Source organism: Coloeus monedula, assembly GCF_965178545.1.
Source record: "Coloeus monedula genome assembly, chromosome: 3".
NCBI lineage: Eukaryota > Metazoa > Chordata > Aves > Passeriformes > Corvidae > Coloeus > Coloeus monedula.
The window spans coordinates 104,562,864-104,588,528 of NC_138783.1; the positions used below are offsets into that span (position 1 = coordinate 104,562,864).

General features: G+C 39.1%; 1 protein-coding gene across 2 annotated transcripts in view; it reads right to left on the reverse strand.

Moving 5' to 3' along the window:
• SH3KBP1 (SH3 domain containing kinase binding protein 1) overlaps positions 1-25,665 on the reverse strand; it is a 213,199-nt gene that overhangs the window by 114,760 nt on the left and 72,774 nt on the right. For both annotated transcript variants that reach the window (XM_082279426.1, XM_082279425.1), the window contains exon 3: positions 20,984-21,107. In XM_082279426.1, coding sequence (XP_082135552.1) covers positions 20,984-21,107 — 124 coding nt within the window. The remainder of the gene's footprint in view (positions 1-20,983; positions 21,108-25,665) is intronic.

The window sequence follows — 25,665 nt, forward strand, 5'->3', positions numbered from 1 at the left end:
AAAACCAAAACTCTTTTTCATACTTGGCACTTAGGACATCAGTCAGATTTTTAATCTAGAATCTTGTTTTCCTCTAGAATATCTGTACAATCTGTTCATTTTGCCATTAAAGGCAACAAAATTAAACAAAAATTACTAACATATCCACAAACAGCAGGCACTACACTTTCCAGTTCAGCAGTGCTCCTAAAGCCTAGGAAACTACATTAAATTTGCCTTGAAACACAAGACCAGACAAATCCTAAATTCTAGAAAGCTAACTCTAGGAAGCTGGAGACAACCTGGTAAACTGGGAAAATGACTCACCCAGTCTGGTGCTAAGGGTCTCATTCTGCAACACATACACTGAGACGAGCAGTCACTTGGGCAGGAGCACTCAGGCATGTGTCTCCCATGGCAATTAAGCCATGACATTTCAAAACCTTGTGGAGAACAGAGCTTTGGCAGGACTCCTCACTGGGCTGCTGACACGCTCCAGCTCAGCGTGTGGGGTTATACAACTGCCTGTCCTTCAGCTCAGCTAAGAGGAAAAAGCCCCAGGAGGAGCCCTCAATTGCACTCCTTGTGTTAAGATTTGTTATTATTTCGCAGCTACCATCATGAAAATGCTATAATCCAAAATAGCCTGCCGTCTTAAAGGGCATGTTATGCTATGCTTTAGTATTTGAGGGTTGCACAAGAGTGCAGGAATACATGTTCAGAACAGCAATAAATAAATATGATAAATTGAAATAAATCAATTATTCTTGCTGGTGCTGGCCCTCTAGCACCACAGGCACCATTAGCTCTATGATGGCTGAGCAGAAGGTGGGTTTCCTGAAAGGTGTCTCAGTACTGAAAGTGAAAATTAACATTCTTTGTCCCCCAGCTTCAAAAACTAACAGTAGCACAGTATCCACACTGGATAGCTCCTCCACAAGTGGAAGACAAATATTTCTCCATCAGGCAGATCAGATGTGTATCATTATGCTCCAAAACTGAGCAACAAATAGGAAAAAAGAAACTAAAAAGGCTGTTTCAGCAAGTCACCAGCCTACATATACAGTGCAGGGGGTCAAAAAGTCACCTCAGGCAAGGTAGGAGAAAAAGGGGAGGCAGAGTTCTGCAATATCTGCATCTAGCCAGCTCTGCAGCATCTTTAGTTTTTCAGTCATGACAAACTCTGAATGCCACAGAAATTTTCCCATATATTTTTAGTTGTTCTCATCAGTTAAATAAGCCTCTGTGGCATTTATAAGCATTCATTTTTACTAAACTAATGAAATATTAAGAGTGATGGCTCATGCTAAGAAGGCTGCCAGCAATTTAGTTTTTTAATATAGTGTCATTTTCAAAGATGCCACACACAAATCATGTTCTTTTAGTCCTCTTCCTTTTACTTTTTTCAAAAGATTTTAACACATTCAAAAAGTTGTAATTTATCAAGGGGGTATTTAATCCCAAAAGGTATAACTTTTAATTCCATCACTGCTGCATTGTAGCTTCAGTTCTCACGGAAAGCAGGCTTTACACCTCAAAATTCTCTGCTACTAAGCACATTCAGAGGTTTATAGCCCTGAGTGTAAGGGATTTGCTTGACTCCAATCATTAATGCTAAACCAACATGTATCCAGCATAAATGGAAAACCAAACCCATGGAACATCTTAACACCTCAAGAAAAGATTCTGGTCCAAGGTGGCCCAGTAACAGGCCCAATGTGCTCAATCCAAACACTTTTTCACAGCTATACAACACCCTACTTGCCCAGTTCTTTTCTCATTCCTTCCTTAATTATTCTGTTTCCCTGCCTGAACAAAAAAGCCCCTTAAATCCTGCAGGGATGCACTTTTGTCTTTACAATAATGAAATAAAGCAATTTAGAACAACGAGGATGCTTGAATGTGTTTTGCAGATACACTCTGTTTATGAGGGCAGAAAACTATGGGTGTGAGTTTGAGCAATACATGTATCAATCACAGTGCTTAAAAATGTCAGTACAAGAAAACATTCTCCTGTAACTTCTCCATAACTAAAAGCAACCACTATTAAAATAAAAATAAATGCACACCATTTTTTGTAATATACTCCTGGTGCTTTATTACCCACAAGATTTACAATTACTACATACTTTTCCACTAACATATATCCTGTTCTGTATTAATATTATTCTATATACAGATTAAGACAGTGGGATAACACAGTTATAGGTTTAACCTTATTTTCCAGATGTGTATGTGGTCACATATGCATAATCAGCCTTAAATTCTATTCCATCAATTTGAAAGAACACTCAAAAATGCTTTTCATGTAAGCACTATGCACACATAAGCTTTTCTAAAAACCTTGCTGCCATCTCAGCCCACTGATCATTCATGACTTTAAAGACTTTCATGTTAATTATGCAAAAATGCAATAGTCAAACTTTATAATTGCTCTATCAGTCACTGGAAACACTGCTATATCTCAATATGGTGTTCACTCTTGTCTAGAGGCCCAAGTACACACTCCAGTGTCACCCCACCTCTCTTCAGGTGTTGAAGCTACAATACTAGAAACAGCCTTCCTCAAGGGAGCTTCTTGACATAAAGGGAAACAGGAAAGCCCCTGACCACAAAAGCAAATGAAATATGACATGCTAATAGGTAAGACAGAGTCAATGACTCCCACAGTACTACAGGATCAACACTTTTTACAGCCCTTTTATCATGCGCTGTTCATCACTACTTCAGGTACAAATATCCACTAAAATCTTGCTTTGAAAAGATCAAAGATTAATCAGCTTTTTTCTGATTAATCTGTGGTGCTGCTTGGAAAAGGGGAACAGGTGAAATATGCAGCTTCCATTCGCAGCCCTTGAATGATCAAGGAATTTCAACCAACTTTTCCCAGCCACCTCCTCGTCATGCCTTGCATTCAGCCACATTCCCACAGCACAGCTGCAGCCACAGACAACTTCCACTTCCAGCCTAATGCTCAGATTTGTCCTCAGGGCTAGAATTATTTTGTATGTTATGAATAGCAGCAGCATGTTTGCTTACAGAGCTACTATGAGCTACACCATATCCTGATACAGTCATCTGTAAATATTAAGTCATCTACTAATATCAGACTAAATATCTCCACAAAAACCAGCACCTGGGAACTAATATAAATACTGGCTGTTCTCATAAAGTGTGTGCTGCTTACATTATTGAAACCCAGTGAGTAAGGAAATCCAGTAATAAAGAAAACTTTATTTAAGCATCTAGCAACACCTAAGATGAAAAAAATGACAAAAGCAAATCTATGACTCCATATCTCAGACAAAATTTTAAATCAAGCACCTCTCAAAAGATACTTGAGATATTTATGCTACAAGGAAAGATTGATAAAAATATTTGTAAAGGTTTGCGTAATTTGCTATCTTGTGCCTTTGAAGACAGATGGTGAAGCAAGCAAAATATCTGATAACTTAGTTGCATCTGAGATGATTAATACTTTTTTATTTACAGAAATAGCCCTTTAAGTAACTTACTACTTTACTTTTTTTTTTACTTTTTTTTGGAGTATATTACATTTCTTTATCTGCTCTTAGATCACTTACCTTTTTTTATTATTTTGTGGTGTTCACAGATGTTCAGTATCTTACAACCCACTAAGAGAGATGAAACCTGCACTAAACTGCAATTTAAACAACCTTTTGTAAAGACAAAGAAAGCATTTATACTTAAAAAAGACTGCATTAAGGTAGGATGACGACTTGTAGCAACAGGCTAAAGCAAACACAGCACCGTTTCATATCCTTTTCCAACAGATGAAGTTTAACCCGGAGCTGTAATGACAGCAAATCTGATGACCATTTGGCCTTCACTGTGAGGGTAAACATGCTCTTGCAAATCAATTTGCAATGGATATGTGTGCATGTAAAAGACCTCTGAACTCCAGATAGCTTAGTGAACAAAGCCAAATTTGTATGTGGAAACAGAGGAAGACAGAGTCCATCTGACTGCAGACCAACACTGCGGTACAGAACTTAGCACTTCATGGTAACACACTTGCAGACAAGCTCGGAGTGACTATGCAAACACAGTCCCTCAGTACTTTTACAGTGCACAGTATTGGCAGCCACTTCAGAGCTGTCAGTCCTTCAGTTTTCACTTCAGTTAGCACAGATATACACACGAATGATAAAATATTAACCAATGTACCTAGATTTTTTCTTAGAGGGAGTATATCAAAAACTCCATTTGAGTCAGAATAATTACTTCACATCTTACTCTGTTTCTGGTACTTCAAATGCAGTGTGTTTTCAATGCAGAAACCCACAAAGAATACACTGTCATGTTTGTTTTGGGTTGCAAAAGTTTTGTTGTAACAAGTCCCAGTATTCTTAAAGTACTCTTTGGCATCTTCAGTACAGATCTGGGTGGTGGAACTTCCTGATCCCTGAGGGGATTAGCGTATTAAGGCAAGAATCCCACCTTGTGAATAGTGACCGCAGAGAAATGGTCCCCTGCAGAAGCTGAAAACACAGACTGCTCTGAATTAACCTTGAAAGATTTTATATCATTAAAGAGGACAAGTGTCCTTTGAAATTCATTCTCACCAATGATCACAAAGTTCTGCAAAAAGACTTTGATATTTGATGTACAGCACAGCAGAAAATCAGTCTTCATGTTTCCCCAGGCCCAGCTGACTTGCCTGTAACCAAAGGCTGGGTCACAATGAAAAAAACAGATTATAGTTCAAATACAGAAGAACCACTTCTCATTGAAAGCCTCATTGAACCAAAGTGTTTGTGAGCAAAGTCATTCCTTAATATAAGAGCTTTTGTAGATCTTGAGATTCAATAGCTGATAAAATATGAGGAACAAAATATTTAGACTATCAGAATACTGTCTTGGCTGCCCATTGTCTTGCGTTATTTTCCTGTGAATTCATAATCTTTAAGACATCTGTTAACTCAAGCTGGCAAAGAAAGGAATCTCAAGGAGGAGGCAAGCAAATGAATCATTTATCATCTGCCTTCTCTCCTCCTGACTGATTCTCTGCTGATTTCAAATGATACAGGAACAGCTTCTTATAAAAAGCATCACTGTTATCCTCCAATTTTGAATACATGCTAAATTTTTTTCTTCTGCTCGTGCCACCTGCCCTTATTCCCAGGGCTGTATTTACCTCTTAGTAACCCTGCACATATTCAGAGCACTCATCACTTTAATCTTTGGTCTGCATATATGTATCCTCTGTTTTAAATTACTACTGTGCTATGAAAGTGAGAAATAAAGGACTGATAGCATGATCACCCAAGTAAATTTTTCAAGACAAGCAACTGAAAATTAAATCGTTTCAGCGCTGTCCAGCATGGAGCTATGTGGTGTTGGAAGAAATACACATAAACCCCTAAAAGGTTCTGTGTCTGAAGTTGCCAGTTGAAGGATGCAATGCATTCCTGGGACGAGCCCAGGACAGTTACCTGAGCCATCTGTACTTGAGATGCTCCTCTAACAGGAGAGCACTGGCAAGAGAGGCAGACACACTCTAGCAGTGCTCAACACTGCAATGTAACAACACGTCTTGAACCTTCGACTCTTCTGGCATTGGCTAATAGACTCTATGGGCAGCATTTACTCATGGTAACTTTTTCACCTGTGCTGTCACCCCATTCACAACACATTCCCCTCAGGCTTTCCTGATATCCTCTTATCCTGTCCTTTTTTTTCCAAGCACAATGACATTTTTAGTAAATATAAAGTAGTAAGTTTATATTTCAATAAACTAGCCTGGGACATAGTGTGGCTTCAATCTGCAGTAACTTACAACTTGCACCCTGAACATTCAAAAATGTAAGTTCCTGGCTGTACAGTATCTTGCTATTTGGTCAGCAGCCGGAAAGTAGGAAAGCAGTGATCTTGGTGGACTAGGACTGAAGCAGGATCTCTAGGTAATGGAATATAGCTAACATCTTTCTTAATTTCTGTTTGTTTGCTTGTTTTGTTTAGTTTTCTTACTGTGTGGGTGATCAAACACCGGCACAGATTGCCCAGAAAGGTTGTGGAGTCTCTATCCTTGAAGATACTCAAAGCCCAACTGAACATGATCGTGGGCAACTGGCTCTAGCTGTCCCTGCTTGAGCAGAGGGCTGACCCAGACCATTTCCAGAGGTGCCTTCCAACCTCAGCTATGCTGTTACCCTATTTTAAGGCTATTCTTTAAACTCCTTATGCTCCATGATTCTGTATTATTTCTCTGTCATTAATCTTCCTTGTCTACAGCTTGATTCCTAAAATCCAACCAAGCTTCCCAAGCTTCTCCAAGGCATTCTCCTCCCTCTGAGTCAGTCTGTGACAGGTAAAGATGCCAAGAGCAGAGTATATTACTGCAACCTGGTGTGAGCTGTCCACAAAGCCGCAGAAACCCAATTTCATATATTTGATGCCTTTCCTTGTTTACAAACCACATGTTAGTAAAACCCATCCTTCAGCTTGCCAGGCTGAGCCAAACTCCCTTAGGATCTTATCTGCAGCAAATGCCACTTGGGATCAGAAAGCAAATACTGTAGACTGTGAGGATTGGCATTTCACTAGCAAGCTGCAGACAGCCTTTCTTTAGCACTTTTCATTCGTCTCTTTCTTAACTGGTAAGAGTTCCATTAAGGTAGCTGAAATACAAGGGGGAATGAACCTTCATCATTGTAATAAAAAAACTACAGAACTAATGTTTATTTTTATCCTCAAAGTGAAATCAGGAAGACAAACTTCCTCATTTTTGCTCCTCATTTTATTTTGACAAAGATGACATAAGGTGAGTGAAAAGAGGAATTGTTTAGTTTGCCTAGAAATATGTGAAACTTCTATGAATACCTCCATGTTATTAAGTAATTTCATCTTTGTACAAAGAACCTGGCATCCAAAGGCATCTAATAATTCTTTCATGAGTAGCAGAATTAATGAAGCTTGGAGAACAACGGATTTGCACCCAGTGCCTTCTAATCACCTCAACCTGCTCCCACCATCTCTTGCCCCAGCTTCCACTTGTATCCTACACCTGCACAGCTGGGAAAGTGACAGCCGATGCTGGGACTGCTTCAGAGCAGCACAGGTACTGACTGGCTGGCCAGCACTCCCTGTGGCTTGGCCACTGCCTGTTGCCTCTCAAAACTGAGCTCAAAATTGAGCTTTTCATTCAGTTAGAAGCACTAATTTGTGTCACATTCCTCTATTCAGCTTTTGATTTAAAAGAACTATTATGTTTCTATAAATGTATTAAAGACCTCTACTCTTTTGTCAGCTCTAGCTGGTGTCATGCAGAGGATTCAAAAAAATCAAGGGGAATAGGGCAAATAAACAAATGCTCTCAAAAAAGATTTGTTCCACTAGGAAATCAGGATAAAATGCCTAGTAGCAAAGGCCTCCAGAACGTCACAGGACAACACTGTCTTTGCTGTTATGATTTCAAGGACTCTTCCCCAACATGCACACCATTATTTGTGTATTCAGAAAATGACATAAGAGCCTGCATATTGTGAAATGAGATTTATAATAGGTTTCCTACAGGATCTTAACAATTAAGTTTTCATGAAGATATATGGCATTTATGAAGAATCTCTTTATGAAAAATTTGTCGTTTCCTCTTCAAGGACTTAGTTAAATTTTTATTTCAAAAGCAGTTCTATCCCACACTACACTTTGGATTTGAAAAACTAGACAAGAAGAGTAAGGAAGAAAATAAAGTCCTCAAAGTTTTCTATGTTGTGTACCAATCCTCTGTCTGCTTATTGAAAACAATACCCATTCAGTGTAGTAGTAGTTTCTCTGTGTTAGCTCCAGTCTTTACACTGAAAAGCTGAAACTCTAATACAATTTTTCATACCATAATGAAACAGCTACTAAAGATCTGTCTCCTTTACACTGCAGACTGCCAGAAAGTGGTCCAGTTCCACAATAAATATTTTTTGGTCCCAAAGATGCTGCAGCTTGCATTATGTTTCTAAACATTAACTTCAAATAACCACTTGAACAGTGTGCCACTCTTGCATCAAGCAATGACTTTCACAACACAAATGGTGGGGAAGCCCCAAAACACAGCAAAGGCATAGTTCAAACAAACTCATGTGCTGGATTTTAATCACTCTGCCCGCTTCCAGAAATGGTCATTTCACACTTGTTTACCCAGTTTTTTGGCACAGGGCTTCCTACAACCTGACTGCAGAACATGTGCTGGTTGGGTTTGCAGTCTTTATAATACAAGCTTGTCTGTCTTTTAATTCCCATAATTCTCAAAATAACAAGTAATGAACAAACTAAACATTCTGTCTCCTATTCAAGGGATCTATTGCCAAACACCTTTCTAATGATGCTTACTTACTTTGTATTTTCAGCTTTTTGCTAGTTTTCATGGATTTTAAATTAGACACTGAAAGATTTCTGTACAGAAGCAACCCAGTCTTAATACACTGTACCAAATACCAACTCCTAAGCTGTACAGAACTTCATGTCAAAAACCTCTGCTGCTTTGTTTGCTGCAAGTCCCAGATTCAGTAGCTAACCCAGATTTCCCCATTCCATGATACATCTGGGCATGTCATACTTGCATGACTCTTCACCTCAATATCCTTTGGCTCTGCCTCTAGGGCCACAACCATTTCCACTTCTGACAACGCACTGTGAGTAGGGATGACTTCATGTCAGTTCTGATCTGTGCAAGGATGAAACTTGCTGCCAAATGAACGAATTCCTGGAACCTGGCTGCACAGCTCTCCTAATTCTATCCCAGGATGCAACTGCATGCAAGATCCCCTACCGAACCTGCTACCAAAACTTGTCTTTTCTCCCCCCCAGCAGCATTACACAAACTACTTCGATCCCCAGGTCAAAGCACTTGGCCACCACCCAAAACTTTCACAAGAACTCTGCCTAAGATTCCTTAACACCATGTTAACCAAAGTGCTAGTGCTCTCTATGTTGAACCAAGCAATTTCTTGCAGTTTACTGTCCCTTTCATTTTTTGTTCTGTTTTCCTTAGACAGGAGTCTGGAAAAGAAAGGCAGGCAGGCGGACTGGTTTCATACCTTACCATCTTAGTAGCCTTTTAAATGGCATCTGTACACCCTTCATTACTTTCTCCTTCTGAATCATACAGTCTGCTACAAAACTATTGTCAGCTGTTATGCTGATGCATTTGTTCAGTAATATTACTTTCATTTGTGAAAGTGCTCAAAATGCTCTTTGTGCATTTGAAAGCACATTATCAGTTTTACTATTTTTCTGGCATTATTGATTTCCAGCTTTTTAGTGGTTTTTTCATACATCACATAGGAAAATACCAATTTGCATAGAAATACAAATGTACGTGCAGGACTACTCAAGCTGACAGGGCTACAGAGTACGCATTAAGAGAAATTCCTTCACTTTAAAATAATTACAGAAGAACAAAACCACAACTGTCTACGTTTCAAGTTTGTAATGTCTCAACAACATTTTTAGTTTTGCTGGGATAAACACTATCTTTTCCTAAAAATAACTGTTAAGTTCCTCTTGTCTTTTCCATTACTCTTGCTACATGAATGAGAAGTTACTTCCTCAAAGTTAAAAGCTGTGAATAAATAGGCCTGTGCCTCAAGTCAGCTGTGTCAGTAATGAAATCCATCTCCAAAACAGTTCTGTGGTTACATGATGTAGAATTGGCAGGAGAGAAGGGGTCTGCACAAGAAGAATTCTGTATGCAATTGCAATGCTGTTTTTTCTGGACAATGACCAATGCTTATACCTTCCCAACACAAGAGAAAAGTGAAGAGCAACATTCGCAATGGAAACTAACAAGAGAGGAATTTTCCTTAGCAGTTGATTTAATTGAATGGCTATGAACCAGCTTTAAAAAAGTTTGACAAACCATCACTCTCTCATAGAACTTTTGGAACTATTTTCATCTGCAACCAAATAAAAGGCAGTGCTGCTGATCCCTCTGCTCCTGCAGGTCCTGCAACACTCTTTGCCATCCTGTCAGATAAGTGCTCATGAAGCAGTGTGAGGAGGTAGGCAAGGAACAGACCTGCTATTAAAAACAAGCTTTTTTCTTGCTAGTTTAATGCTAACCTTGATCATCCTCATCATCTGGCCCACCATGCAGCCAAACATTTGTACCAGAACATAGGAAGAAGGAAAGAAGGAAACATGGCTCTTTTTTTTGGTGGCAATGTTGGAAGCTTAACATCTTCATGAAACTAGAGCCTGAGGCTAATATTTCAATGTTTGCTACTTTTGTTTTCCACTACTCTATTTGCTCCATAACTGCCAGGCATGTGACTGAATCTTTTGGTTTTCCTAACGTCACTGGGCCTTTTTTATTTAAATAATTTCCTGAAGACTTCCTGACATCTTATGAATTCCCAGAAGTAACTGTGACCCTTGTAACTTAGGATAACACTATGCTGAGTCAGTAGTCTAACAGAGAATTCCTAGGTCTGAAAAACACCAAGTCTCATGATTGCAGTTGCAAAATGAAGCAATAATGGATGACATTGCATCTTGCAGCTTTTGCAGACTCTATAGATGAGGGACATCTGGAATCTAGCAGGAGTCTAACAGAAGCCAGCACAAGGTACACCTGGTACTAAACATATAATAATGAAACATGCTACTATATAACGAGACAACCAGCTTGGAAATACAAAGTAAATGACTGAAATCCTTAAGGAGGACTTAACAATGCCATCAGGCTTGGACACATCATTAATAAAAATATTATCAAAATATAATGAAAAAAGATAAAAACAAAATGTGTTTTAAGTGACAGTATTACAGTATCAGATGAATAGAGTTTACTTAAAGTCAAAATAGTGTGGTATTAATCTGTGAATTGCCATAGTAGCATATTTTCAGTGCTAGGCTGAACACTGTATGGGTAGAAAGCTGGTAAAATCTGGTCCCTAGAGGAAACAGTATCAGATTCTGGAGCAGCCATGCATTTCTGGGGGAAAAGCAGATATATCCTGGGCTGTCACAGTGGTGCCAGTGCTCTCTGGAAGTCTGTGGAGTAGAGTGGTAGATTTACAAATACGCAGCCACAGAAGATGCTGCAGTAACAGCTGAAGTCATGAAGGCCTTCACCAGAGCAATGCAGCCCAGGCAGAGGACCATGCCAGTGGCACTACACCCCTGCTGACTTCAACACTCATTCCCAGCTAATTTGGGCATCTGCAGGGAGCTGCTTCTCACCACGAGGAACTCTGCCCAGCCTCCACTTCTGTTTCTAAATAAAGTCGGCACCAAAGTTAGGAAATAACGGCTCTTGCTGTGTGACAGATAATAATAATCCTTCCTACCGCAATCCTGTGCTTGGGGCCAAGAATCAGCCATCAGCCACTTGTCAGCACTTCCACATTTCACTCCCTTGTCAAGCACAGCCATCCTACCAATGAGCTTGGAAACTAACCATCATCAGCAACATGCTTTGAATTTTTATAGAGGATGATTTTACAAATTAACAGTAAGAAAGGAACAGGCGGAAACATATATTTATAATTGAAAAGGGAATGCAAAAAGATATAGAATAGGAACTAATGCAAACTACTGGTGCATCTTAACTGTGAAATAACATTAGAAAACAGTGAGATAATCATAAGAAATAGTGTAAACAGCACATCACACCACTAAAAACAGCACAATGTCCCATGCTGTGTGCACCTTGGTAATGGTTGGGTAGACTGTAAAGGAGAAAATTCTGAAATAAGATAAAACATGTATGAAGAACTCAATGAATAAAATTTGGGAAACTTCATGCCACTGGAAACAAGAAATACACCTTTGCAGGCAAAGTATCTTGGTATTCAAGTTACTGCATAATACAGGAATCCAAAAGCTGAAAGCCTAAATGGCTAATAATGCCATCTTATTCAGGATAATCCAGGCCATGCATTGTCAACACTGTCTGGTATCTCCATGTGTTTTTCAAATCTAGTTATAGCAAAGCAAGTTTCCCTAACTTCAGGGGCTTTTAACCCAATGAACGGAAGTATTTCACATAGTGTGTGAAAAATAATTAAAATGAATGCAGTGACAAGTTTATTCCAGGCATGTCACTTTATCAGAAGACTGTTTTAAAGCCTGTATCAGTTCTTGAAAGTAAAATGTTTCATAGAATCTATCATACACCATAAAAGAGCCCAAACAATGTGCCTTATGTGTATTGCTTTCATATAGTTTATTGCCACGTGCAGCCAAGAGCAAAGCTTTGCTTAGACCACTCTAGAGAGTGCATGTATGCACATGGGACAGGGAGCAGGGCAAAAGAACAGGCAAAAAATACCTCTGCAAGCTGCATTCAGAGTTAAAGCCCCTCCCCCCCACACACTGCTATCCAAAGCCCCACAAGAAGCTGGCTCATGGAAGTCCCTAGGACAGCATACTTCTGAGCAGAACTCTGCTCAGGTCTCCTAAACCACCCAAACAGTGATGCTCCTTCCTACCAGCAGCCACAGGTCATTTTTGCTATGTACATTCTACCCACTTTCTGCAGAAGTTTGTTCCAACTTGGGTTTATAAACACCATTCCATCAGAAGAGGAAGGTCTTGAATAATGATTGTAGTTTCCTTCTGGTCCAAGTAGACAGAAATGAAAAGGTTTCCTACAATGAAGTGACTCAATAGCAGCAGAATAAGTCACTTGTTGCCAGTGCAGAGAGTGCAAGTATGGAGCTTTTTTTTAAAAAAGTACGAAGGCATATGTTTACATTCAAATTTCACCTACATCCAAAAATATTTTTTACAGAGGAGGGCTTAATGGGTTAAAGAAGAAATTCTCATATCAATCATTTATCCAAATTATTTTTTATTTATTTATTTAGGCCTTCAATTCATGTTGCATGACACTGCAGCTTGAAGGAGGCCCAAGGGAGCTGCTTCTCACCTACAACCCCAGAAATTATTCAAAGGATTTTATGGTTGTCACAGGAGACAGAGTCCTTCAACTACCTCAGGATGCTGATTAGTGCTGTAACTTTTATACCAGAGCTTACTCTTATCTACAGGCCATGGGGGAAGGATGCAAAGAGCTGCACAGCCCCAGTTCCAGCCCACAGAAAAGGCTAACACCAGTTACTCATCTCCTTAAAAGCAACACAGCACCATTCTAGCTACCCCCAAACAAGCAAAGGTAAAGAAGTTCTGAGCTAAGGATCTGCCTGTCAGTGTGATTGCACACTTAGAGGGGCATATTTAACTTAGTAGTTACAAATTCATCAAGATTAACTGAAGTAACAGGAAGACAAGTGTTACTGACCCACTTTAAAGTACACCTGCAAAGTTTCAGAGCTCACGGAAAATATATTAACTTGGCACAGTCAAAGTATATTCTCTGGACCCCAAATTTTCAGTCCAGATAGAGTTGTGTTCTATATTCCACAACAGTATCCCTGCATTACTGCTCTGCTTTCATTGTCTCTACCACAGAATAAGAAGTCCAACTCTCTCCTATCACAGCTGTCAGGTGTGTCTTGGCACTGGGAAATATAAATAGATCCCAAAGTCTTGCTCCAAGGCTCAGCATCAGGTGAGCCACCCTGTTTGTCTCCTGCCATTCCTTAATCACAGGTGAGAAGGGACAGGGAAGAAAGGTTGGTCTGCTAAGTTTCAAATCAAGTTAGCCATGTTTTTCTCAAAAATCCCACACCAGCTGGATGAAAGGCTAAAGGAGACAGACACAGGCAGCTCAGTCTAGAGGCAAAAGGTCAGGGACAGACCTCACAGGCAGGAAGGCCTTGCTGGGTACCAGCTGACTTCTCCAACAGCAGTGAGAAGGAGGGAACTGCTGGCAGCAGGGAGACATTTCTCTGCAGAAACTTGTGGAAAAATCAACAGTCTCTTTTGTGATGGGGAAATGTAGTTTTGAGACAAGAGGAAGTTTCACTGCTGCTGTTACTTTACCAGCATATTTTATTGGGTTTTGCATGCATTAAAGGAGATTTCAATATAAATTTGAATAGAAAAACATTTTGCACCTGAGTTTGACAACACATTTGCTCTTGACTAGTACCTTGTGGATAGTTATGACATTGTGACATTGTGCTAAAAAGCAAGCTTGCAAATGCTTGTACAACTGGTAAATTATATACCTGGCTCAATTTTATACTTCAGGTGTGTAAAATGTATTGCAAAACTTTTAGAAATGAAAAAAATCCTTTAACGGATTAAACAAAAATTTTTCAGTGCTCATGAAAGAGAAGCTGCCACTCTCTAAACTGTTCCTCAAATGCAACATTTTGGGGTATGTGCATCAACATAAATTACTTGCAAAAATAGTTTCTTCTCTTTATTCTTTCAACTGTCCCTGTAGCCCTATTCCACCACTTCGCTTGTTCCCTCTCACTCACTTCTTTAAAAGTTCACTTGTCTCTGCTGTTTCATTGATACAAATATAATTCTGGTCTAGCATAAAAAAACCCAACCAACAAACTAACTGATGCCCACATCTGTCTCCATAACTACCTCCCACTGTTTCATCTGTAAGCTGCTGAGAATGCTCAGCAGTGACTGCTCTCCTAAATCTCTTTAGATTCCATTTGGAAGGGTCATCCTCTGCCTCTTCTCTGCCCTGTCCAGCATCCAGCAGGATAAAATTAAATTCTAAACCAAACATTGTCCTAATTTTCTCCATACTGACTTTCCAATTTCCAAATGCAGATCCAGATCTAAATGTTTTATTAAAATTAGTGTCTTCTTGTCTGCAAGAAACCTGAAAATAGCCTGCTAGCAATTGCCCAAATATTGCATGTTCTCTTGCATTATACTTTTATTTTAGTTATCTGTTACCTTGTTTCATACATAATATATACACACACAGGTGTATATATAATTAGCTCCTTGATGCAGTGGCTGTATTTGTGTTCAGTGTTTCACCGCATGGTCCATAAATGGGATTCCTAGAGCTAAATATATGACACACAAGACAGCCACTGAGGCAGACAGATGTCCAGAGGATAGAATTAACCTGGAATTACACTTCAAACCCAGAGTGATTTCTACTTCTTGCTTCTATAGGCTGTTCCTGCACAGACCCTCATGACACTAGCGTACCACACTAGTGGTTGGATCCAGCTATGCAAAATTGCAGAAGCTAAGTCAGGGCTTAGCATTCATGCATTTTGAAGACTACAAGAAAGGAGTAATTGAAAACAAAGGGTAAGCAATTAGGATAAAAAGAAGATGCACAGTAAATGACAAGAAAAGAAGCAATCTTCTGGAACAAGCTACTGGAATCTGGATAGATTATGAAACCTTAACTGAATACCAGGAGAGCAATTGACTATAACACAGGAAAAAAGATTTTATGTATCTCAAGTCACTATTTAAATAGAACTCATAAACAAGATCTGCTTGTAAAGAACGAGTGAGCATCCATTCCACTCTTGCCAAGAAGACAGCACTGAGATCTTTCTTCTGGACAAAAAAAAAAGTCGTGTCAACAACACAACCACATGTCCAGCACAGACTGATGTCTTTTCCTGCCTCTCTGAACTGAAAGCATTGCCTTCCAGGCAATGTAAGTGTCACTTACCTAAATAATGGGATAATTTTCACCCTTATTTTAAAAAAACAGTACTTTTAAAGGAAATGTGTCTTATCTGAGACACTACATATGCATATGCAGATATGGTATTTAGACTCAAAGAATAAATATTTTGCACATTCAAGTTTCCTGTGCCATTAATTTTTTATGTCTCGTTTTGGGTTGTGTCATATGTTGCATGCATATTTTAACCTTAATAGGCTGAGCAGTATGTTCCTGTGCATATTTGTGTAAACTGTATCCTGATTATACACCAATTAGCTGATCTTAAAAATTAAAAGGATTTCTTTTTCCTGCTAGCAATAATTTTTCTGAAGTTGGCAGTATTTGCAAGGGAACACCAAAGCCTGTCTGTGGAGAGGGCCTGAATGTATAAACAGCAGAAGGATAATCCAACCAAAAGAGAGATCAATGTCTTCAAACTTACTGTGTTTGAAAGGAAAACCAAAGGTGAGCATACTGAGGGTCAGACACCCCATCAAGCACGATGAAGGCAGTCACTTGCACTGCTAGGTAATAAAATATTTTATGAAAGAGATTTTGAATTTTGCCTTTCTGTTGAAAAATATGACCAGAACCAGAGCTTACATAGATTATTTAACATAAGACTCAGAGTCAACACACTCATATGCTGAGAAGGCCAACAGCTTGTCTTTCTAATTAATGAAGTGCCTTTTTGTATGCAAATAATCGAAAAAACTATTGAACAAAATAATGAAACATTTTTCTTGAAAAATACTTTCCCTATTTCTCTAATTTATAAAAATTTACTTAAATCTCAGTTTTGCATACAACAGATTTGTTATCTATTCCTAAATTAAACCTATTATATCACCAAACCTATTTTCACAAAACCTCCCTTTTAACATAGCATGCAAATGCTCTCTATTATTTAAATGTAGGCTGGAAGGTAAAATAAACAATTCTCAAGAGAACTAGAAAAAACTTTCCTTGCTTTCAGTATTTGGCTTTGATTAAGAACATGTAACACATGATGAACTGTTCCAGATTTGCTGGCTCAATGCAGCCTGCAATTACAGTTTATAGAAAACAAATATATCTGACAAGGCAGTATATCTTTGCCTCAAATATGTTTACTCATATAACAATTGTTGTTAGTTTACTTACAAAATACAGTCTATCAGTTCCAGTTTTGCAACTTGACCTAAGCAAGCGGGCTCTTGTTCCCAGCCACACAAAATAGCACAATGAATAAGATACTTAAAAATAGGATACTCAAAAATGAGAACAAAACTAGTGTAAAATAACCTATGGCCATTTAACTGTTAAAGCTCATTGCAGGCAAGTTTCCATTATGTCCCTTTATACCTGAATGAAGATCGTACTGAATTTATGACAGATCTAAAATAGTTGCACAACCTCGGATCTGTTTTTAGATTTTGAAAGTTAACACAGAAGAGATGGAATTTCACCATGTTGGAAAAGCATTTAAGGAAAAAAAAAATATATCTTTCAGTGTTTTTCTGTTCCAAGACCTGGTTGTAATTTTCTTACGTTACTAAATAATTGCAACAATAGCAATAATTTTTTCAAACAATCTGAAAATGTTCTCTCAGGGAAGAAAAGGCTTTCCCATCCTGTTATTACCAAAGCACAACAATGCCAATTCTAAGTAGAAAAAAGCCATTTTTAATTCTTTTTTTTTTTTAAACTCACCTTTATAGAAGTTTTAGAACAATAGTTCTATATGCCAACAAAAAAATCTTAAGCAGTGAAAACATATACTCAAAGACCCAGTCGTGGTGAGGAAAGGATTTTCTTGGCTTATGAACTGTAGGAGGAAGCAAAAGAATGATCCCTCCCAGGTTCTGGCAATGGATATGCAAGCCAAGCAACATCTGACATTCCTACAGCTTCAGACAGGTGCCTCAGTGTCACAGCCTTTTTCCCCAGACAGGGCTGATACTGCAGCACCTATCAAACCAGCCTAGAGCTGCTACAGCCCTGGGAATAGCCAGGGAAAGCACAAGGTCATCATGCTTCCCCAACCCCATCCCTACACTCGAGCTAATGGTCCTTTCCTGAGCCTTTCAGAGGTGAAGCATGAACCCACTGCAGTGCTATATTAAAATGCTGCTTGGTTTCTTGGATGTTAATTGCCATCACTACCGTGCTGGAACAGATCTCAACATCTTAGTGAGGTAGGTATTATCCAGGTTTTGCCAATAGGCAGCATAAGGCAGAGACACCTGAAATACATGAAAGTTACTCATAAATCTGGGTATGTCACTGCAATAAATCAGAAAAAGTAAAGCCCTGCCTATGTGAAAAATCAATACATACTAAAATACCTGACCTAGGAAGGTAAGTGTGGTAATTTGGCCAACAGTTTAAGTGATTTAGCAGAAGTTCCATAACAAGTCTGTGGCAGATCTAGAAAAGAATCCCCTTATTTCTTAAGTGTAGCCCTGACCTCTAGATCATACTTACAACCCTATAAAGAGGTTTATACATCCAGGCCAGGTGTAACAGAATTTCCTAAATTATGTTCACCACAGCAGTCGTCACTGTTTGTTTCCATTAGGTCACTAATATCTGTGGTCAACAAGAAATATTAAAGGATGACACATGTTCTGGTTTTACTGCCCAGAGTGAAAAGCAGACAAAATCAAATCCTTCCAGCTCCTCTTGGCCTTTGTAACAAAAGCCTCAGTGATTCACAAATGGTGACGTACAACCAGATGCAACCCTCACTGTTTCAGGGAAGTAATAACCCAGGTAGGCTACTGCTGGTGTGGTTACACCAACTTTAATTTGTTCCTACGTCACATGTGTAATCCAAAGTGGTAACACCCATTACTGGTGTGGTTTAACCCCAGCCAGCAAATAAATATTATGCAGCCACTTATTTCAATTTACACTGACCTTATTAAAGCCCCTAATTTCAATAGAGTACTTAGAAATAATTAGCATTAAAAAACAAGATACAAAGTTGGATCCTTAATGTCTTTTTAGTTCAGAAATTCGTTATTTTCCTCTCGGCTACTTAGATGTTTCTTACAAATAACTTAGCTATTTTCCTTGAATACCAGGGTTGGACACTTGTCAATATTTCTCAAGGAAAAACTTTCTACAAGCCAAAAGCCCAAGAGGCCAAGATTCTTCTCAAAATGTAAATGCTTGCTGAAGTGCTGACACTTAAATTAGGCCAACCAAGTTAAGTAGTAAAACTACACAATATAACACCACAGCAGTAGAACAGCCCTTATCATCATCTTGGTAATAAAAACAATGCAGCAGCACAGAATGCTTCACTCCCATATTACTGGATCTGCTCTGAAGTTCTGAGCAGCAGGATTACATTGCCCAAGCAAACTAATAATACTGCCTGCCATTTTCACTGTTGAACAGTGGCTAAAGACCTTTAGATGCATCCCTGTCCACCTCACTTCCTAACAACAAGGAGAAAAAAAGAAAACAAACCAACCAATGAACCAAACACAAACATCCTGCACCCTCTTTCAGGTCTTTCAGGTCACATTCTGTGATCAGTAAACAGATTTAATTAGGGTTTAGTAAAAATCCCAGGACAAGAGCACTTGAAGAAAATAACACCCATGGCATTTAGAGCTCCCTCTTCAGTAAAATATGGCAACACTTTCCACAAGATTTGCCACATAGATCTTAGAAAACTCTTTCTGAACACAACAGTAACTACTTGCTCAGCTGTCCACACTTAAACAAGGCTACTTTGGCACCATGCTCAAACTGAACCCAGGAAAAATGAGGGGAAGCTTGCTTGGCCTTGCTGTGCTCCATGCATCCTTAGCTGTGCTGCCAGACCATGGCATCCTGCACCTGCTTTTTCTGCAGCAGTGGAGAAGCAGCCAACATGAACAGTGCACCAACCCTGACACAATGTCCAGGTGGCCATGAGAAGTGCAATCCTCACCAAAGAAGCCCAAAGAAATAATATTCTAATATGAAATCTACTACTTCCAAACCTAACCCCTACCTCAACTCATAGATCTTCATGTCAGACTTTGCTTTTCTCCTTTCAGTAAATATGAAGTTTTGTATTCTTCAGCTAGAGACAGAAAAATCTTTCTCTCCTGAATCCTTTAAAGCTCCTAGCCAGAGGGAAGAAAGAGGAGGAGAAACTGCTCTAAGAATCATATTTGGAGTGCTATCCCCTTGTGACTGAACTGAATCCTTGCATCTGCCACAGCTATTAGCCTTCTCCAAATAGCAGCTGAAGCAATATGGAACAAGCTTAGTCCCTAGATAATTTCCCAACTACTCATATGGTTCTGTATAGCAGCCATGAAAAATAATAATTCTTAGTAATTTAATTCTGCTGTTGCTTGAAAAACCTATGACCCAAAGCAGAAATGTCGGATGTGTCTCCAGATTCAAGACAACATTGCAAGTTCAAAAGACAAAGCTTTCTGAGATTTTTTTCCAGTCCTTTCTTTCAGAGGACATCAATCCTTGCAAAAGAGGTAGAGATTAGTCTCCTTCACCTTTTAAGGAAGTCATACATCTTGCAAAAATTATTAATTCTTCTGCACTTGCAGTTGTAAACCTTGAGTATAAGGCCTCTACTGAAACTGTAGCTCTAATAAAATGTTAGCTGATAATACATAAGAGGAAATGTCCATAACAGTCCTAACATTATAGAAGACATGTCAAAATGGAAATTACATTACAGCAATGATTAATGACAGCAGATTATTCTGTATAAGACAGCAAGCAAGAAACTCCCCAGTGAATTCTCCAGAAAAAATTACAGCTCATGTCTTGCAAAAAGCCAATTGTTGTCCAACAAACAAACAGGAGCATAAACATAACCTAAAGAAAAATCCAGCTTCTATATTGCCATTTTTTTGTTTTGTTCTGATATTTCTGATAGCAGGACTGGGAGCTAGGGAATGAGACAGAAGATTTGGAGGCTTTCATTTTAGCAACCCAAAACCCTATATAGGAATCTGCATTAGGAGTCAAGCCAGACATGAAGAGCACACATTCCAGTCTCAAACAGAAGACAGCGAAAGACACTTCCCAAGAAACTAATGCATTAAGTTGTATGTTTTCCACTTTTTTCCCCTTTTTTTAGAGCTCTCTGTCCCAGATAAAGCATGAATATGTGAATGTAGACTGACATCCCTGTGCAAAAACCTCCATATATGCAAGCTGCCAGTTCCTCACTTTAATAAGCTTCAGCAATCTCCTCATACAGCTTTCCTTAATTAAATGTATGGAGGAGGGATTTCCTTAAAAAGAAAGGGATGTCTGTGCAAGTTAATGTGGAAATATTAGACGTAATATGTGCATCCATATATGCCAGTTAAAGGGGACAAAGATTTTTTACTATTATTATTCCTGCTATGCCTTTTCAGTTAAATAGACTCTAGCTTTGTTTCTAGAAACAAGAAAGATTTACATTTTGTTCTTTGGAAGGCCTGAATTTAATCTGCATTTAATGTCCATGTACTATACCTTTTTTGTTGGTTCTAATAATTGTCTCAGACAACAGTAAAGGGCTTCCATTGGAAACTTCATTTATAGGCTTCTCTGGTGGTTTGTTGGCAGTATTTTCTTTCTTCATGTCCTTCTTTATTTCCTGCAGAAGACAGGTAGAGAGGGAAAAGAAAAAAAAGAAACAGTTAAAAAAAAGGTATTACAGAATATTCTCAAGCTCCCAAGATTTCTTAAAACTTCTATGTGCACACCTCTGCCTGCTCTAATGTTACCTCAAAGACTCTTATAAAGTTGAAATGCCACAAAAAGAAAGCAGTTGTCAGTAACCTTTTCCAAGGGACACTATTGTTTTTCTTTTTAAAATAATTCCTTATGTATGTGTGGAAATTGTAGGACAGCTTTAAAAATCTCTTAGTAAAGATCACCAAAGCTGAAAGGTGTGAGAGGGGAAAAAAACAGACGTTTCAGTTTATCAAGCAATGAGCTGTACTTTTGATGCACAGGGCAAAATCAGTACAGTGATTCTGGTATAAAGGCAGCTATGTCTGCTTCCCCTCCAATGACAAGCCCACAGAAACAACCACTACAGCAGGAAGAAAAATATTAACTAGGAAAATATGACAAATGTTACCATAATTGGCAGAAGCATACAGAGAGCCTGTTGTCAGAGCTGTTGCTAACACTGACACGTTTTGCTGCTCACTACCTTTTAAGGTGATCGACTTCTTTGGCAGCACATGGAGAAAATATATATGGTGGGGTTTCATGAAAGTAAACCACAGAAAACAGCTTCCCAAGACTTCACCGTTACTACTAGAAATGCACAATACCTCTCTACCAGCTTCTTAGGCAGACTTTAAAAGCCTGTGTTGTTGTCTATACCAACTTTGACGAAGCATCCAAAAGATAAATATCATAACCTTTCATATCCCTTACCTTGAAACACCACTGAAGCAGACAAATAGCATTACCTTCACTTTCTAGACAGGTAGCTGACACACTACAAAGGCTGAATGATTTGCTTATAACCATGTCCCAAAAAATAAGGAAAAAAAAAAAAAAAGTCTTGGCTCCAAGCTCTGTCCTAGAGCCACAGAGCCACTCAGGCTGAGAGAGAACTCAGAAGGTCTCTTCTCCAATTCAGTTCAAAGCAGGGTCTCCTCTGGGGTCAGACCAGGCTGTTCAAGGCTGTTTGACAAGTTGGGTCTTGAAAACCTCCAAGGACAGAGGCTGCAGAAGCCCACTTCTTTTCAAGTCTCATCTGCTCTCTCCTGTTCTGCCCATCAGGCATCACTGTGATAGGCCTGTCTCTGTCTCTTGGATAACAATCTTTTATGTATCAGAAGGTCCTCCTAAAACCCTGTTTTCAGAGTGAAAAAGGCCACACCTCCCTCAGCACATCCTTAGGAAGCATGTGCTCCAGCTTCCACAGGCACAGAACTTGCTTCAGCTCATCAGTATCTTGCCTTCATGCAAAATTCTCATCCCATCCACTAAATGGGATGCTGTATTCTAGATGTGGACTAGTGAGTGCCAGGTAAAGGAGGATTATCACCTCCCTCAATCTGCAGGCTATTAATGCAGCCCAGGATGCTGTTCACTGTGTTGATGCCAGGGTACAAGACTGGTACAGGTTTATGTTGCTGCCCACTAGGACCCACGGGCTCTTCTCAGCAGAGTTGCTTCCAAACCTATCAGGTCCCAGTCTGCAGATCTGCCAGCATTCCTCCTTCCCAGGGCTAGAACTAGTATTTGTCCTTGCTGGATTCCATGATGTTCCTGTCTGGAGCCCTCTGAACAGCAGCCCTGCCTTCAAGCATGTCAGTTGCTCCCCCAGTTTTATGTCATCTGCAGATTTTATGAGATCTACATTAAACAGGCATCAGGGACAGGTGATGGCTTTGGATGAACTCTTCCCCTCATAAAAACCTCTACCCCTCCTCATCTCTTTCAACTCTCTTACATTCACTGCCCCCTTCTATATCCCAGTGCAGGATCAACCTCCACCATCCCACAGCACTGTACCATACATAGGAAATACTATAGATCCTTTTTAGATTTCCAGCGTATCAGACATGAGCACTAAACCATAGAAAGCACATTTCTATTTGAAGTTTCTGAAGTTGTCATCTGTGGACAGCATCGAGCAAAGCAAGAATTTCCAAGTTATTCTCTGTAAGATGCACCTTAAACCCGACTTGTTTTTTTCACTTTTTATTTCACCAGACCAATTGTTATTTCAAAGCTGACCTATTAGCTATACAACACTAATACAGTCTCCTATATCTACCCAAAGCATTTCCTGTGTATCAGTGCATTAGCAGAGATAAAACTTCTATAAATGACTGCCTATGGAGGGTACAATAAATCTTTTATCTACTGCCATCACACAGGTAAAATAGTATCTAAAAGACAACTCCTCACAGTAACCACGTTAACTGAAATAACAAATGTGAATATGCGTATGAAAGGTGTGTGATATCTGTGTGATAGATGCTGCTGTTGTTAGAATAAATATTGTGCATAGCTTTGGTAGAAAAGCTAACAAAGTGAGAATTTAAGCACACTCTATGCATTTAGAAGAATATATCACTTTCTAAAAGACTAGACTTAACACATACATTATTCAACAAGTTTCTTTTTCACATCCTTAAAAAATAAAATGTATAATAAATTACTTCACCCAAAGCTTTACATTTATTTTGCAGCTAGGTGACAAACTCACTGTGTTTTAAAAAATTATCTACCGTTTAAACAGAATTTGTGAGTCAAACAGCATTCTCATGTGAACAAGACCACAAGACAACATCCTACGGAAGACCCCATCTTGCCAGAACTTGCTTCCTGTGTCATTACTGCGTTATTTTTCATTCTTTATGTCAGAATGTAATTAAATCCTCAACTCACAAATTCTGAAACAGCAGTACCGTATTTTTAATTGTAAAAATCCTTTTGCAACTTCAAAACTGACAGAGAAAATTGTCTGCTATAAGAGAAAACAGTGCTGTACCCTTTAGTCTCTGGATGAATGTCACTGGTGCCTTTGCTGCTGCTGACAGCTTTTTGAGAAAGCCTTGTTTGGCTCCTGAAAAAAGCAAAGGAATACAAGACAACTCCCAAACACTGGCATTTGTTTGTAGGGTGGGGAGTCTTGCACTTCTTTCTCATCCACTATTCATGGAAAGAAGAAAGACACATGGGCCGAGGGTCCACTAAACCAAAATTCATATAGAAGGTTCAACACCTTGCAGTCACCAAAATTGTCTAAGGACTTCCTTTTTTGCGCCTTTCTAATACTTGTTTGAGCTAATTTTCATTACTGCTACTTTCAATGGTCATGAGAAGGGCCATAATCTTTCATAGCTACTGCCCAGAGTAACATGACATGGTCAACCCCAGCAGCTTGAAATTACAGGTCCAGGAGGGAATTGAAAGGAAAAGTGGAGAGTTGTTTAAATAATGAAACAGAAATCAAGCACAGTTCAATAAAGCCCTACTAAGCCAAAATCTTACCAGAAACATATTCATACTTAGCAATATCCTATGGGAAGCCCATATCTAAGTGGCTTAGCACGCATTCTGCAATGAGTTATGCTGGCTTTAAGACCTTTGCACATCTTTTCAATTCATGGTCTTAGTCTACACCGTAAGACTAAAAACTTACAAACAAAACCAAACAAATGCCCCAGCCTTCAGCAGCCTCACCACTGTAGCCTGCAGCAAACACTGGTGCCGATATTACAGCCTCTCTCCTCTCTCTAATATGTTGCTTCTGCCTCATTGCTGTCTTCTGTAGTGCTCACGCTTGAGGAATTTAGGATTTTAGAACTTTTCTTCAGTTGTGGCCCAAACAGAGCCAGGCACCCTAATCTTTAGGACAAAGAAAGAGACCGTAGTCCTATTAAATTCAGAAATATTGACATAGCCCTTTATATCTACCCCCACTCTTATCTGCTGTAAAAAGTAAATTATTACTCTAAAATGCTATAATGCCTTACTCAAAATTGCATTTCTTCTTGAAAAATGAAGTGAAAACAAACACAAACAACTCTGGCCAAACAGATATACCAAGTCAGCTCACTTTATTTTACTGCAAAAAGTACACTGAACATGACTACCCTATATATTTGGTAAATGACCTACAATGGCCCTAAAACCTTGGTGCTGCATCAGTAGCGGTTATAGAAATCTCTCTGTGTAACCCAATCCTTCCAGATCTGCAAGGAGTCGAAGCCTAACACACGAGGAAAGAGTAGGCAAATGAGCTTGCAAACCCATGCGTATCAAAGGTGGCTTGTGGGAACTTCCCTGGTGTATGACAAAATCTATTTTTAGTTCTGATTTCAAGTTGAAGTTTGCAGATATTATTTCTTTTAAAGAAGGAATTCCATGTACACAAATAAGAAGAAAGCAAAAAAGTTAGGACAGAAGTCCTCAGTCTGCCGTAAGTAGTTCAAGAACAGCTGAATTTAAATGCTAAAGGAGGATGAACAGAAACTAGTAGTCCAGTTTCAAGTTCAAGGACTGCTGTGTCTTGAAAAAGAAGCTTGTGTAATAAAAGAGAGGAGAAACTAGACAGGTAAGATTTTTGACTATACTATATTGCTCTAATATAGTGGGAAAAGAGCAACCTGCTGCCTGCTCAGCAAGGACTTCAGTGCACCTCCTGACCAGGACTTTTGCACTGGTTTCTGATTTTA